The 15,603-nt window shown below is 34.8% G+C and overlaps 1 protein-coding gene across 1 annotated transcript; it reads left to right on the forward strand.

Moving 5' to 3' along the window:
• The first annotated feature begins 248 nt into the window (after positions 1-248).
• Positions 249-8,726, forward strand: LOC105319691 (bone morphogenetic protein 3). The gene is made up of 3 exons (XM_011417318.4): positions 249-920; positions 5,630-6,552; positions 7,265-8,726. Exons 1-3 carry the CDS (start codon positions 644-646, stop codon positions 7,454-7,456), a joined length of 1,392 nt encoding a protein of 463 aa, XP_011415620.3. The 5' UTR covers positions 249-643; the 3' UTR covers positions 7,457-8,726.
• The last annotated feature ends 6,877 nt before the right edge of the window (positions 8,727-15,603 follow it).

Consider the following 15,603-nt stretch of genomic DNA (forward strand, 5'->3'; position numbering starts at 1 on the left):
GCCTTTATCACTCATTGAAGATGTCAGCTTTCAATGAATGCAACAGAAAACCCGTCCCGAACCCATCAACGGGATTACAAGCAGATTACCTAAACAAATCGAATCACACACACAAACTACCCTCAATTTCTGCTGAACATCAAGCTTTCCAGCGAATGTAGGTATGAATGAAAGGACGTCAATTTAAAAATTGATAAATCACCGCTGGTTGCGCACGCTCGATAGAGTAAGGGGCGGGGCTTTCTTGTCAAGCTATTGACATATCTTTTTCGTAAGGATTGTACCCAATCTAAAGCGATTTTTTGAATAAAAGAACAACGCTGTTTGTTTATATCATTTAGATGTGTAAAGTTGCTTTTTGTTCATTTTTGGAGTAAGACTTAAACACAATGCGTTATTAGAAGTGCGTTTCCATGAGTCTCTTATCCAAAGGATTTTTAAACAACTTGCGACATGAATTTACCTGAGGAGAGTGCTTATACAGTTATAGTATTTTAGAAGATGAAAATATTGTGGCTTCGATTTTATATCAAGGAACGTTACGGATAAGCATTTGAATGCATCAATTATCCATCGATATTTATAACCAGATTCTCAAGAAATTGTTGGATTAATTTACAAAAAATACTGCCTCTAATTAACCATGAGATTTTGTAACTTAGTGTATTTTATGTGCACCTTTCTTGGTGTGACTTTTGGAAAAGCTGATCAGAAAAACGTGCTTCTTCACGAGGCCGTTCGAACGTTGCTGGGATTTCAAGAATCTCCGGATCGCTATCAGAAACTACAGACAGTTCCCAATGTCTTATCGGAACAGGCGCCCCAGTATATGATGGATTTGTACGAGAAGTTTAAAAACAATCGAATCTCCAAAGGACACTTATCTGGAAACACTGTCAGAAGCATCCACGCTGAAATAGGTAAGGAAAATCCAAGAAAGTGTTTAAAAAAACAAAACAGAAATCATTTCCGATAAGCCAAACTCATAAACATGTCTTATAACAAAAAAGTGAAATTTTAACGATGATTGCTTATTTACAAATTATGGTACATAATAATAAACTGCAGGGGTACTTTTTACTTATTGAAAATGATTCGACACTAAATGGACATATCTCTAATTACACTCTTTAGATATCTTTACGTGTGTTATAATTTAGTATTGATGTCAAAAATGATTTTTCACAATGACAGAACTACTCATTAGATTTGTAATAAATCTATTTGAGTGACAATGAACCGAGACCCAATGGCCCCCGTATCTTGTGAAAGACACCCATTCAAACTGCACCTGTTCAACTAAGGTTAAAGTCGGTACACTTATTAACCGAACAAATTATTTTTGCGCCAAATTATTTCCAATCAGTGTCATTTTTGTGGGCGTTCTTATTTTTGATTGTTTATCATAAAATCTACCTATTTGCTAAAATGTTTTGCTACTTTCTCGTAATTCACTTCTTTTGAGGTAAATATACATAAACTCGGAAGGTAATATTACTACGGGTTTTAACAATGAAATGGAAAAAGGGCACTTGTCTTTTGGCGCCTAATTTTCTTGGGCTGGCTTGTAAAACACTCTGTTTGATTGGTAAAAATGTGAATGTTAGTTTTGGCGTATGGTGGCAGGCTCCAAACCTTAATGGTAGACGCGTCGCGATAAATTCTCAACCTCCACTATCAATGGACTCTTAATTTTCTCTGAGTTAATAAAACAGTGGTTTGAAACCAGTGCAGAAAAGATAAATCAAAGAAAGCTAATAGACAGTACAGGTTTACATCCTATGCTCACTTTTTTTTCTCACGGATTTGCCTTGAACTGAAGAAACGACTGAAACCAAGTTTTAACCAAGTGCTTTCTATACAACACAAAAAAGTTTATTACAAATCGCAGGAGAACTGAGACATACGTGATGGCACCTTGCGTTAGTGGCACCATAATTAAGATAAATCGTGTGAGGTGTACCGAGTCCTGTTTCGCCTCCCGCGGGGTGAAACCTGTGGGTATTCTCTAACATAATCAATTTCCAGTATTGTTGCCCGTGCAAGGTGTACAACCTGTCGACAATGGCGGGGGTAACGAGATGTCCTAAATGAAATTATGTCGTACATAAACTAGCTGACAGCCGTGTGCTAACGAAGGCAAGCCCTTCGGTCAAAAAGCCGCAAGAGTCGATCTATAATCTTGCTAATTGTTTTATAACACACAACAAACGATTAGTTTACAGTCTATAAACAAGAATATCGATAAGCAAGTTTATACAGTCAAAGGCAGAAACCAGATGTCATTGATATTTTCTCTGTGATATATATACCACCCATGAGTTTATTGGCATATCGGGACCTTGTACAATTGATGCCTATCTACCAATTACAGGTCGCCGAATTACTGAATATCCTAATTCCCAAATTCTTGTTTATATTGAGAGAAACCCTTTAATCGCTGTCAGCAGGAACAATGCTGCAAATGCTTAACTATATTTGATATCTTATCAATAAAAAAAATATCTGGCTTTTTGAAATAAAAAAGGACATAAAATAAATTAGGCCTACATATACATATATCTGAATATGAAGAAAGAAAAACTGTAAAAAAAAATTTTATTAGAAACTCACGAAAGCGCATTTTTTAAAATAAATAGCAGTCAGGAAAATTAAAACCGACATAAGATAGGCAAATGTATTGTTGTTTTATTAGCCACTTAAAACGTACACAATTATTGGTGTCTATTTAGTTACCAGCGGCATTGCGGACTTAAATCTGAAGTATTTATGACTTGACATTTCTCTGTCTCTCAAACCGCGCCTCTGCAAATAAACTGTCTGTGCCCTGTATATACCATTTTATTATTTCTCTTTGTATGTACAGATATTTTTGACAACAAATAGATCAATATAACTCGTTTTCACTCCCATATTTTAAATAAAAGACCACGAGCAAACGGGACCAATTCTTTCTGGCTTCTCATTGCAGAACTCCAGTCGCCAGGTCTCTTTCTTAGGCGCTGGTTTTTAACAGTTCTAATACCTGTCGAGTATTCGCTAGTCTGCTATATACATCTTTGGAGACCTTTTTTTCCACATCTACCAATTTCCTGTCTCCACTTTTGTTCCGTTGCTTTTCTGTAAGGTCTGGATTGTTTACCTTCTGGTACAAATGGCGGTGGGTGGAAATTGTGTCGTTTGGTAAAAGAATCCTGTTGTCTGCATTCACGTCGCCACCCTCGCTGCAGCACGTCTTCGAAACTTATGGTCCTTTTTATCGTGAATAATTTAATTGATAATGAACCCCACTGTCTACTTTGTTGAGGGAAACACTGTTTGGTCGTTTTGTTTGTTCCGCGATCTTAAGCAATTTTACTCGAGTTTTGAGGGTACCATGGGGCTCTTTTTGGAGTATAAATCAAAAATCCCATTCATAACGACCCCTGTCAATAAAAGTCCTATCAAAACCACCCCCAATAAACTTTAACTCCCGTCTGCAAACTTAGAGGACAGCGAGTCTCGTCCATTTGAAGTTACCTTTTGAAACAAGGTCGAGCTGTTAATGTAAATTTTCTTCGGCCCTTTTATTTTTGTTTGAAAGTTTTAGTGAGGTCGATAAGCTTAGAGCCTATGACTTTGTAAATCAGATAAATATTACGATACATAAATACTTAATCAGCTGACAGCGCAGATACCCCTGTCACAGATGGCGCCAACACGAGTGGTCAGTCCGGATGGTACGTATGCTCGTAATGACCGCTCGCTTGATTTGACTGATCTGTGAAAGGAATGCGTTCAGAAGAGAACACGCTTCGATTGATAAGAAAAAACAATCCCCGCTATGTAAAACGGACAGTTTTACAACAATATTTTGTTTTAAACTTTTGCAAGTGACTCCATCGAATATGACCTAAATGTTCGTCCTTTTCCGCATTCATTGGCGTTTTATATCCAGTCGATGGAACGATTGATTAGACAATAACAATAATATTTTATCATTCGGTAGACTAAGTGTCCCAGATTTTATAGCAATTCAAATGTAAGGGGATTACGCCGCAGATGTTTATCTCTTTTTAATCGCATGTCACTTCTCTCTGGAGCGACTCTTCTTAATAGGCACCTAAACCCAAATAGTGCTTCACTACAATTTAACTATGTAGATTTACGTACAATTAAAACAGTTACTGTCGAACACAACTGAGGAAATAGACCGCCGGACATTGGGGCACCAATGATGTAAGAAATCCCCGAACCACCGACTAGCCGTGCAACAAAAGTGGCGCAGATTTGAACTTCCGGGCGTAATTATTTCTTTTTTTAATCCATCATTCCTTTACAATATTGGTGTACAAGAATTCGCAAAATTAATCAATGGAAAAAAAAATAAGTGTTATGCTTTTCGCATTAAAAAGATTGCCTTACATTGCAACTTTTCTGTTAAAGTAATGTCTGGAACGCGACAGAGAAGAGATACTCTAAATGCCTATGAAACATTTACACTTAAAGTTCAACATGTATTTGTTATAAAAAATAACCGGTGAACACAAATACTTAATTTCAAGATACGAGACAAAGGTTGAGGCTTTAAAAAGGAATAAAATGTCGACAATCAGGCATGAAATTGAGCAACATCTATTATGCGTGCATGCCCTCTCGGAAGAGGTGTCAACATTTTTTTCCAAAAGCATTCAGTTTCAAATTCCTCCCTATCGTCAAGAAACGCGATGGCAACAATAAAAATTCTTCAAAACAATAGGTAAAAGTGTGCACGACCTGTCCGTTGGTAAACAAGAAATCTGTACAGTCGCCATCAGCTACGACGATCTCGAAAAATATCAATTTCATGTTGAGGACGGGGCATGACTTGCTGTTTGATTAAAAAGGCATGGTAGAACCGTGGTTAGCGGACGCGATTTCCTGGGTTCAAATTCGTTCTTCAACTGTTTGAAAATTAGTGACCTTTGTACCGAAAATCACCTAGGATGTTTTAACAACCTCACAACATGCCAAAAAGCCTCCAAAAGGTAGAAACGGGCAATTACAGGGTGCCGCCAGTCTTTTGACAAGAATCTCTGCAAACCTAACAAAAGCAACTCACACGGTGTTGCTCTCTAAAAGTGTCCCCTGTTGCTGGAACAGCAATCAGAGACTTATCACATTAAATTGACTGACTTCATCATCAGGGCTTTAAAAAATCCTTATTGCTTATTGAAAACACACCTCTAGCGCACTGCCATAACGTTTTGATAGATCATGCCGAAAATTCAACGATGTTGAAAATATTTGTCAAATTGCACATAAATTTTCATTTAGTATTTTCAGGGTAAATTAAATCGGATTTAATGTGAGATCAAATGACTTTGGTCGAACCTTTAATGTTTTTTTATATTGAATTCTAATCTGAAACTGTTCACAATTCTCCTTTACTTTTATACATCTAGTAAAAAGCTTCCATTTATATCTGGAATGACAAATTGAAATTAAGAACATCAAAGCTGTTTGATAAAACTTACTAGCGCAAATCTTTAAACGGTTCATATTTTGAAACGCACCTTGATAAAGGGATAAAGTGTTTTCTCGGGGTTTTTTAAAGTCACATGTTGCAATTTATTCGAAAACTAAACATGCTTTTTCCTCCCTTTTTCAGCTGTGGTCAACGGAGAGACTATGTTTGTATTCAACCTATCCTCAGTTAGTCGAACAGAACAGCTTTTGAGCGCAGAAATTCATTTGTACAAACGAAAACCAAAGCGGTTCAATCATAAAAAAGACATAGAATTGAAAATGTATGAGGTCGCCCCTCATTACATGTCGGAGGAAGGAAAGATAACGATGCGGGCCGAGTCTTTTGGTTGGCAGTGGTATGACGTAACAGAAGCCATTGACAGTTGTCTTGCAGCTAGAAGAAGGGTTCCCCATTTATTTGCTTTGAATTTTAAAACAGAGAAACAAAATGGAAAATTGAAAGACATTGCTTTAAAAAAATTCATCCGCCATCATTCCATGCCATTTTTAATTGTTTACACTAACGATACTCAAGAAAATCGTTTTGACCAGTTAGATTCTCTAGCAGACAAAATCAAAAGTGACGCCCCAGTTAAAAAAGAAACGGTTAAAAAAATGATACCGGACGAGGTGGCTGGGGTCAAACTAAGAGACAAGAGATCAATATACGACAATGAAATTCCGGAGAATCCAGTAGATTATCAACGCATAGAAAGAAAGTTTAACATTCCTCAAACGCATCCAGGAATTCTCCAAACCCGAAGACAAAATCGAAATAAAAATTCTGGTTCAAGACTAATACCATATCCAGGAAAAGGAAAAAGGAAGAAGAATAGGAAACGGAAAAACAGGCGGAGGAAAAACAGACGAAGGAATAAAGTGTTTCCGAAAGAATGGAAAGATGTGCAGCAAAATATGGCTACGGAGGGAAAACATGGCCAACTGTGTGGTCGTCAGAAGCTGATCGTAGATTTTGCAGACATTGGATGGGGAGACTGGATCATATCACCAAAATCATTTGAAGCTCATTACTGTGCGGGGTCGTGTCCATTTCCACTTACCCAGGTAAGACATTTGATACCGTCTAATCGTTCCCGACTATGGATAGCATGTAGCGATACAAAGCCCCGTATTCATTGGTGACCAAAGTAGACAATCTGTTTGAGTATTGGATACATTATAAACTGTTAGGTAGTAAATTGTCCAAACGTTACTTTGAAAAAATATTTTTGCTTTCTTTGATCGATAAATCACCTTTCTATTAAGAGAACGTGAATTCTCCAACCCTCGTTTCGATTTGTAATCTGAAATGTAAAGTAAAATGTTCAAAGCGTGTCAGCAAAGCATGGCACCAGTGTCTTGCCTTATCTGATAGAAAGGACACGGGGTCCTTGATGGACGAAATCTGATCAAAGTGTTTATTATAGATAGCACTTAGAATCGGTGGTTGGGAAACTTTTGTTTACTTTTAAATTCTAATTTGTTTCTCTTGTTTACAACCCCGAAAGTGAAAGCCCAACATCGTGTACAATCGGCTTATAAAATCTTTACGCCTCTAAAGTCTGTCAAGATTTAGACGTTCACATTTGTATTTTACCAAATTTTCAAGGTCTTTATAAATTGGTAAATTGCGTGACCGATTCCAATTGAAAAAAGTTCGTAAAAATCACTGTATCTTGCATTAAAGTAAAATCAAGAAAAGGAGGACGAAGTAATGTTTTTTGTAATTAGAGATTTCATAAACGAATTTTCTATATGATTCTGAATTTCTTTGCAGAGGCTGAAGCCATCGAACCACGCAACCATTCAGAGTATGGTCCACGCCATTGGGATCTACACCGACGTCCCAGCCCCGTGCTGTGTCCCAGATTCTCTGTCCTCTATAACGCTTCTATACTTTGATGAAAATAGAAATGTTGTGCTGAAAAACTATCCAAGCATGACAGTTAACTCGTGTGCATGCAGGTAGATTCCAAAAAATGACATGTCGTTGATTCGATGGGAACAGATTCTAGAATATTCTGCATATTCAATGTCTTATGATTCCATCCGAGTTTGACTTTGTCGGTTTCTCCATTAACAAACCGATCGCCAACCGCCGACCTTTCAAAACTTTGATACATTTGATGAAAGGCTGGTGGAGAGGTTCATCCATTACCAATTTGCAGTTTGCAATGCAACTTGAAACATTTTTTTAAAGGTTGCTGAGTTAATACCAGATTCGAACTGGTGAACATTGCGTTCGGTATATAAACTAGCAGGCCATTGTCCTTGAAATAAGTTGTTCTCCGAGGAAGTGGACCGCAGGGATTTTTCAGTATAATTTCTGTAAGTGCCAGTGTGTATGCGAAATCTACCTCATCTTCAAAGCTAGCCAGCCGAGAGATACGGGACGTTGAAAAGAGACGCTACATCTTTAGCGAATATAGATGTATAAGTAACAGTGTTGGGAATCCTATTTTTGAGTAATGTTCAGTGTTTGCACTACTCGTAGTCCAGTGCAGTATTGTGGAAATTCCTATGTTTTATATTACTTGGTTGCACGACGAATGAAAGTTATGTTAAGATTCTCCATAATATCCAGAAAACTCAGGAAAACATATTTTCTACAAATTTCTTGAAACAACGCTTATAAGATATTGGTTGAATAAAACTAAAATGTTTATATGAAAATCTTGCTATCAAAAATCCAGATTCGAGAATTCTCTTTGCACTTTAGGCTTACAATACAAACGCCGTCTATATGATAATTGTAGGGCAAATTAAACACTCGGCTATTTATCAAGCTTCAGAAAATCCAAATTTTCTCAGGATTTCCCCCCCAAACCATGCAATGCAGTGTATATTATTATCAATGTTTTGGAACAATTTCGTACATTTATCGTGCATTTTTTTGTCGCTAGTTTTCACCTGTCTTGTCATTTTCAGGTAATTTTCTCCATCGCACCTGTCTCACTATTTATTTATCATAATATAACATTTCCTCATTGTCATCAATAAATTGATCATTAACACCATTTGCAGGTTGTATTTTTGCGCTAACATTCGCTAGGAACAAACCAAGTATTTTCTTTTATTGTTACATTAATGAAGTTAGCATGGTTCATTTCCAGGCTGTTAGTAAATGACTCTAAATGGGACAAGAATATCCATGCAATTTGTTGTGTTATTTTTTATTGTACATATAATAGTTAACTTTGATCTTTTAATTGCCATGTTATTAAACAATTGTTGTAAAATCATCGTGTCATCTTGTAATCTAACGATAGATATGCATATTCATGGAAAGGTATCGAAGAAGTCAGCATTTTTTTTGTAAGAGCGAATCATCGACAGACTGAACTAACTGATTGAGTTTTTGAAGACTACTCGCTTCATTATGCGATGCCACTATGTACCCAGATGCGGCTATACTTTCTATACTTTGCTATGCAAACAAAAAATGCTGTTGATATTTGACCTAGATGTTTGTCAAGACTCGACGAAATTTGATTAAATGCGTGTATTGGAATATTGACAAATATAAAATAAGTAACCGCAATGTGCTGTTAATTTCACAGTTTGTAAGTTTCTATTGATTGTAGAGTATTTTTTCTGCCAATCCAATCCGCTCAAGTTACAAGCAGGGAGCAACACTCGAACGAAAAACATGATTTACACTTTATACTGATGCTATAAAAAATCGACACTACTGAAAGAAAATCAAATAAATTACCAGTCAAGGGCGTTTCATTAAAACCGGCAATTCAAATTGACTTATTGCATGATGAAAGCGGCATAACTGACCCAGAATTCTCATTAGATAGTGTTATGTTATGGAACTTTTTGATTAAAGTGCATTATTTTGTGTTGAAAGAGTGATCAAATGGCATTCACAACGATATGCCTTATAAATCACTAAAGTTGTTTTGATTCCAGCATTATTACCTCAATATTGATGACAAAACTGCTAATTTTAAGTGTCTAATTGATCCGTTTTCATCTGCTGATCGATTAAAAAATTTAACGAACTTCTAACATACTGCTGATGAGTAAGACAAAGGAAGGCAATTTCTCGTTCGAAATACCATAAAATATAAAATGTAAATACATTAATCATGAAAAATCAAGGTACTTGTTTTTATAAAATTTGATTTAAATTTTATGATTTATTCATCAAAGCTTTGGTTGGACGTGAATTAACCGGAGCAATACTACAATAAAACATGTGAATTTTCATCAATATAGAAACTATTGCAAGTTTCTGTCGATATGAAAACCAACAATGCTAGATCTCTGGGGAAGACTGTTACGTTAAGAGCTGTGTTTTATCTTCAATATTATAGTTTTATGTTTTCAATATTAAAGTATTACTATTTAAATTATACGCGGAACGACATCTTCCTTCCAATTCATACTACAGTGGATCCCCGATAACCCGGACACCTAGGATCCCAACAAAATTGTTAGTATTAATAATTCGGATAGATCGTCCATGTAATAATACTATACTTGATTTCTTAATTCGGTTCATGGGAAACCTCCTGGAAAGTGAAAGGATCCAATATTTGACACTCTGATAGCTGAGGACAACTGACATCTGTCAGATACTGATATATATCAAGTACACAAAATTGATAACCTGTCCAGTCACCTTTAGAAAAACAATTAAACCTGACTACTAAAACCATGAAATACTGTATACAGAGAAATATTCGTTCCCTATCCTTTCAGGCCCTATCGTCCTCGTTGTCAGTAATTGGGCGAATTCAAAACTGAAAAGAGTGTTTATTTCAAACTGTGTCTTGGCGAAACAGGACTAAACCGTTCGCAAGCGTAGAAGGGCGAAAAATAATCCTGAATACAGTACATGTACATATAACATTATTCTTTTTTAAAATAACACTTATGTTTACGACTATTCCGAATAATACGCCATAGTGAATGCATACTGTTTGAAATCACTGTTAACATCGAAAGGAATAAAATACTTTCAATGACCGTAAAATTAAATCCCCTTGAAATGTACCAACATCAAAATCGAGAATATTTAATCACGAGGTCGTTAACTATGTTCATTTTTGAACTTGTGTCTAAAAAAAAAAAAGATTCGAGAAATATCTTACAATCCTTCTGAACTATTAGCCAACAAACACAGATTCTTCGACGCCATCTGAAATGAAATAAGGTATTTTATCTTAAGTTGAATTAATGTAGCGTTTCCGAGTAATTAAACAACAAATGACGCAAACCAACGCCAGTCAAGGGATTTCCATCTAATTGCAATATAATTCGTTTTTATCTGTAATAGTTCCTACCCTGCTTCCCCATTCTGACATACATGTCGCTGATTATCTTTGCTCCAAAATAAAATCACAGATCTTTCAGAAAAAAAATTATGACATTTCAATACAACTTCAGAATCATGGGCTAAAAAGATGAGATATATAGATTCTAGTGAATTTAGCTTGAAAGGATTAAAAAGCTAAAACCACAGTGATATAAATAACTAATCCACTTTAAAGCCCTTTTATTAAAGAAAAGAACGAATTAATTACCATTCTTTAAATTCTATACATTCTTCTGTAATATATTTGATTTTTCTTATATATGTATACATAACTTTAATCCTTCAATAAAAAGTAAAAACAACGTCGGTAATATCACAAATTAAACTCAGATATTAATACATTAATGTATATGAAATATTTTTACAGTTTTATCCACATTACATCGTATAACAAAGATAATCGTTTCAATTAAACTACACAATAATTCTGAATTAATTTCAAAAACAAAAATCCAGTAAATACTTTTGAATCATTTTTATTCCCGGGGGTCAATGTTCGTGGGTAGTCAAACATTTCCTGGTCTGTGGGGACTTAATTTCGTTGGTAGCAAGTTCTATTTCGTAAATTTATATTAAACAAATGCTTGTATATACGTTCATGGAGATGTAAATGCAAGGATAACACCCATGAAAGCCACGAACATTGGTCCCCCATGAACAAAGAAGATTCCACCCACAGAAGAAGAATAAAGATTGCTCTCAACAATTATGACATGCATACGATCTCTCATGGTTTGCGTTGATATATGTATATGCAACAAGTCGTATGTTTTCATCACCAAACATTCCCACTATATCAAATATGATTTTATAATGCAACTATCAACAACTGGCTGTATCTGAAAAATGGTTGAACATAACTATCCTAACTTTTGTGGATGTTTAATATATATTTACAACATTATGAAGGAATGTATTTTCATAGCAAATTCATCACTCTTTACAAAAATTCGACTTGCACCAATCCTATTCTGCAAATATATTATATACCGGTATATTGAATTTTAAGGGATCACCCAGTATTCTTTTGCATTGATTTCAACGACCTTGATATTGGTACCCTTTGTTTGTCGGACATGCGCTGCACAGTCAGACCAACCTTGAGGTTGAGGCATTTTACTTCCCGAAACTTACAGAAGTCCCCGTTATCACTTGTCAATTTCATTTTGATTATGAGTAATAAAACGTCAATACCACCGGAAGACTATCAGAGAAATAAATCACTGACCTCGTTCTGGAACCACTTGCCATCTCTCTTGACTGGGTGTTTTCTAAATACCGCATCAAAACTCGTAAAGGCAGTTTTTTGTTAAGTCACCATGATTAAAGAAATTCGTAACGTTCCCTTTACAGATATGCTTTAATCTGATGGGAATGGAGTAAATGAATACATTGAAGGTCGTAATAGGTTGAAAATTGGAGCCACGGATTACCGCTGTTTCGTTTGTACAAAAGGAACAACTTTGGGTAATGATAACTATATCGTATACCAATTAAATATGTTGGTTTTGATCGAATTTGTAATTTATTCTACCCGATTTCAGTATCAAATTTATTCCAAAGTTTACCAAGAATGCCATTTACTCTTTTTGTTCCCTGTGGATTACACTTATATATACCAAAAAGAACATATAATGGGTTAGAAAAAAATCTATGAATTTTACTTTTTAACCATTATACGTAATGCTTTTGTCTTTCAATTTTATAGGAAAGACATAAATGTGTTTTGTATATTTACACAATTTTTACACAATACTTATTTTCAACAATGTCAACCGAAAATATTACACGTATTACATGTATCATAAGATCAAAGTAATTACTGAATATATTTCCCGAGCGACAATTGATGGTACACCAATATTTTCTTGTTAACCATTATGAATGCTTTGAGACTGACATAAAAAGAAAACCAAGCACAAAAACCCCAAAAACATTTAATATAATCCACTTATGAAGTATTTCTTTCTTTGTATAAAATTGTGTTCTAACAGTTAAAGACTTGTTTCTAAAATCATCATGAAGTTAATGCTTGATTAAAATGCCTATATCATGCCTAACATGTCTTAGAATTTGATAGATATAACACTGAATTATTATTGTTATTTTTTCTGATACAATATTTATTATGATAATACATGCAATTGACATTATAATATATTTGATACATAATATATATGATTAAGAATATAAAATATTTCACGATTTATTTGTAAAAAAGAGAAAAGAAAATGTGTTGAAATGACTATTTTGAACTGAAAACAGAATAGAAAAAGCATTACTGTTATGCAATGAAAATTTTAATGGTTATTTTCAATTCTAAATTTTAACGTTTCTGTCAAAACATAAAAAATCAATGAAACTTAAAAGTGGAAAGTTAATGTTTACCCACAGCTAAGCGCGAAGCAAGCATATTCACATGAACCTTCTTTTCCTTTGTCTGCTACTTACATAACGAAATTAACCAAACTGGTACAACCTTTCTATAGTAAACACAATGAGTGAGAAATAGCACCTGTTAGAGACTCTATTTTAACGTCGTCTCATCATTTGTAGTGTGTGGCTACTCTAAAGTACACAAAATGTTTAATATTGTTTGTACATATTAGGTTTTGGCCTAATCCTTTTCTTAGTAATACCTTGCGTGCGAGGCAAAATATTTTACTTTCAAGAGCAGTTAAACGTCTTTTTAAAATAATCAATGATGCACTTTAAAGAATTGGATACTATATTAATATACTATAAAGATATCTCGTTTAACTCATTGGCTCTGATTAAATGCAATAAATTAGCTGTGAACCATTGTATTATTTTACTGAACATGTCCTCAATTTGGGAAAACTGCAAAAGGATAAGATTCGGAAACTTAGTAATTTTAAATGATATGTCTATGTGTACTAAAATATAGTTTTGTAACGCAAAACCGATCACTTCGATAGATATAAGTCCTTTTTGGTAACGCCGATGACATTTTGACGATAATTTACAATACCTAGCATTCATTCTACCACCCACTGGGCTGTAATGCAATGCCACATATTTCCTAAGACAACGGGATGAGAAAATTAACTGTCACCACAGTGCCAAACCTAATATCACAGTGACAGAAACTTGAAACTGAATTCCATGGTGTTAGGGCTAACAGTATAAGCTGGCTAATTCTTCATCTATTTGACGTGTATTGTTCGCCATGGAAAGAGAAGAAACAAAGCCATGTTCTGATAATCCTTTAACAAGGTATTGTACGGAATTACAAACAAAGCGAAAGAGTGCAGTTAGTTCAAAACAATATTCGAGTTAATCCCTTGACCGTTCTTGACATAATAATTGATAGACCTTTTTTTCCATTTTCGCGTTGTCTTCGCAGTCACTAGCAGGAATGTGTAACTACTTTCTGTGGTAGTGCTGACTTCACGACACAAAATACAATAATGGATCTTTCAGGAATGTTTTTTTTAATTTACCTCTTAAACATTCTGTTTGAAGACTATTTTGTTTTAAATATGTTGGGTTTTTATTTCAATTTGAGCGGGGGTAATTTAATGTTTATAAGTACAAAACATGTTCAGTATATACTATTGCAGATCACGTTTCAGCATGCTTGCTGACTTCATTCTTTGCGCAGAAATTTTTCGAAATAGTAAACATTTGCACATTAAAAGAAACATGTTATAAAATTGACTTACTCGTATTGGCGCTTTTAAGATGGTATAATCGTTTGTTTGCTATTTCATTGATTAATTAAATATTCATCAATAGAAACTATGTACGCAAATTGCTAATTCCCATTAATTTAAGTTTGCCTTCTGTCGTAGATTTGAGAGAGCATGGATAGAGTGTCGGAATGTTAACATACAGACTAACTCTTGTGTAAACATCGCTGATGTCTAAATGTAGAAAATCCGCTAATCCCTTAAGCTCTACCAATTCAGCAAATGTTTGGCATTCAGTTTGGTAGTTATGCGGATAGAAGTTGGGTTCTCCGGATTCGCTCTTCGATATTTCATTTACAATTTTATCTTGTCTTCTAGTGGTACTAGCACGACAGCAGAGACCATCTTTTTCCCCCCACAAATTGTAGATTTACAAAGACACAATTTGTATGAAATATATAGAGTATTGCGTCATCAGCTACTGAAGTAGGTTCGATAGTATCATTTGTTCCCCAGGAATTTGAATATTGCTCCATGTTTTTGTAATCCAATTATATATACCCTTTAAAATGGAGAATAAGAACTCCCTCATTTCCTACTTTAATTTAACGACATTGATATATGCAAGGCTTTAATTGTATTTAAAATTGTCACCTTAAGGAACATTTTTTAAGCTAGAAAGCAATGGCATCATTTGCTGAGAACATCGAGGTTCGTAGAATTTCTTAGTAATTGAATATATACCAATGGTACTTTTAATTTATTTTGTGTTACCATAAACACAAGCTTAATCTGGCGAGTAGCATTTCCACCTATCTTTTAATAAAGATAATGGAATTATACATAATTTTTCATTCTTATAGCAGTGATTGACAGGGATAAACCTTACCAAAATATCTCGTAATCTTTGCCACAAGTCACTAAGCGAAAAGGTATGTAGACATTTATTTTGGCCTTTGATCATTGAGTTTTGCCGTTTGATAGAGAACATTTTACGTTGAAAGTTGGACGACAAAATTCCGTATTTTCCAAGTCAACGAGTGAATTGAAAACGCTGGTAATCGTGTTAAACAGAAGCGGATTAAGAGTGAGAGTTTATTTGCTCATAATCATGTCATTAAGATTACATCCGTG

Source organism: Magallana gigas, chromosome 7, assembly GCF_963853765.1.
Source record: "Magallana gigas chromosome 7, xbMagGiga1.1, whole genome shotgun sequence".
NCBI classification, from domain to species: domain Eukaryota; kingdom Metazoa; phylum Mollusca; class Bivalvia; order Ostreida; family Ostreidae; genus Magallana; species Magallana gigas.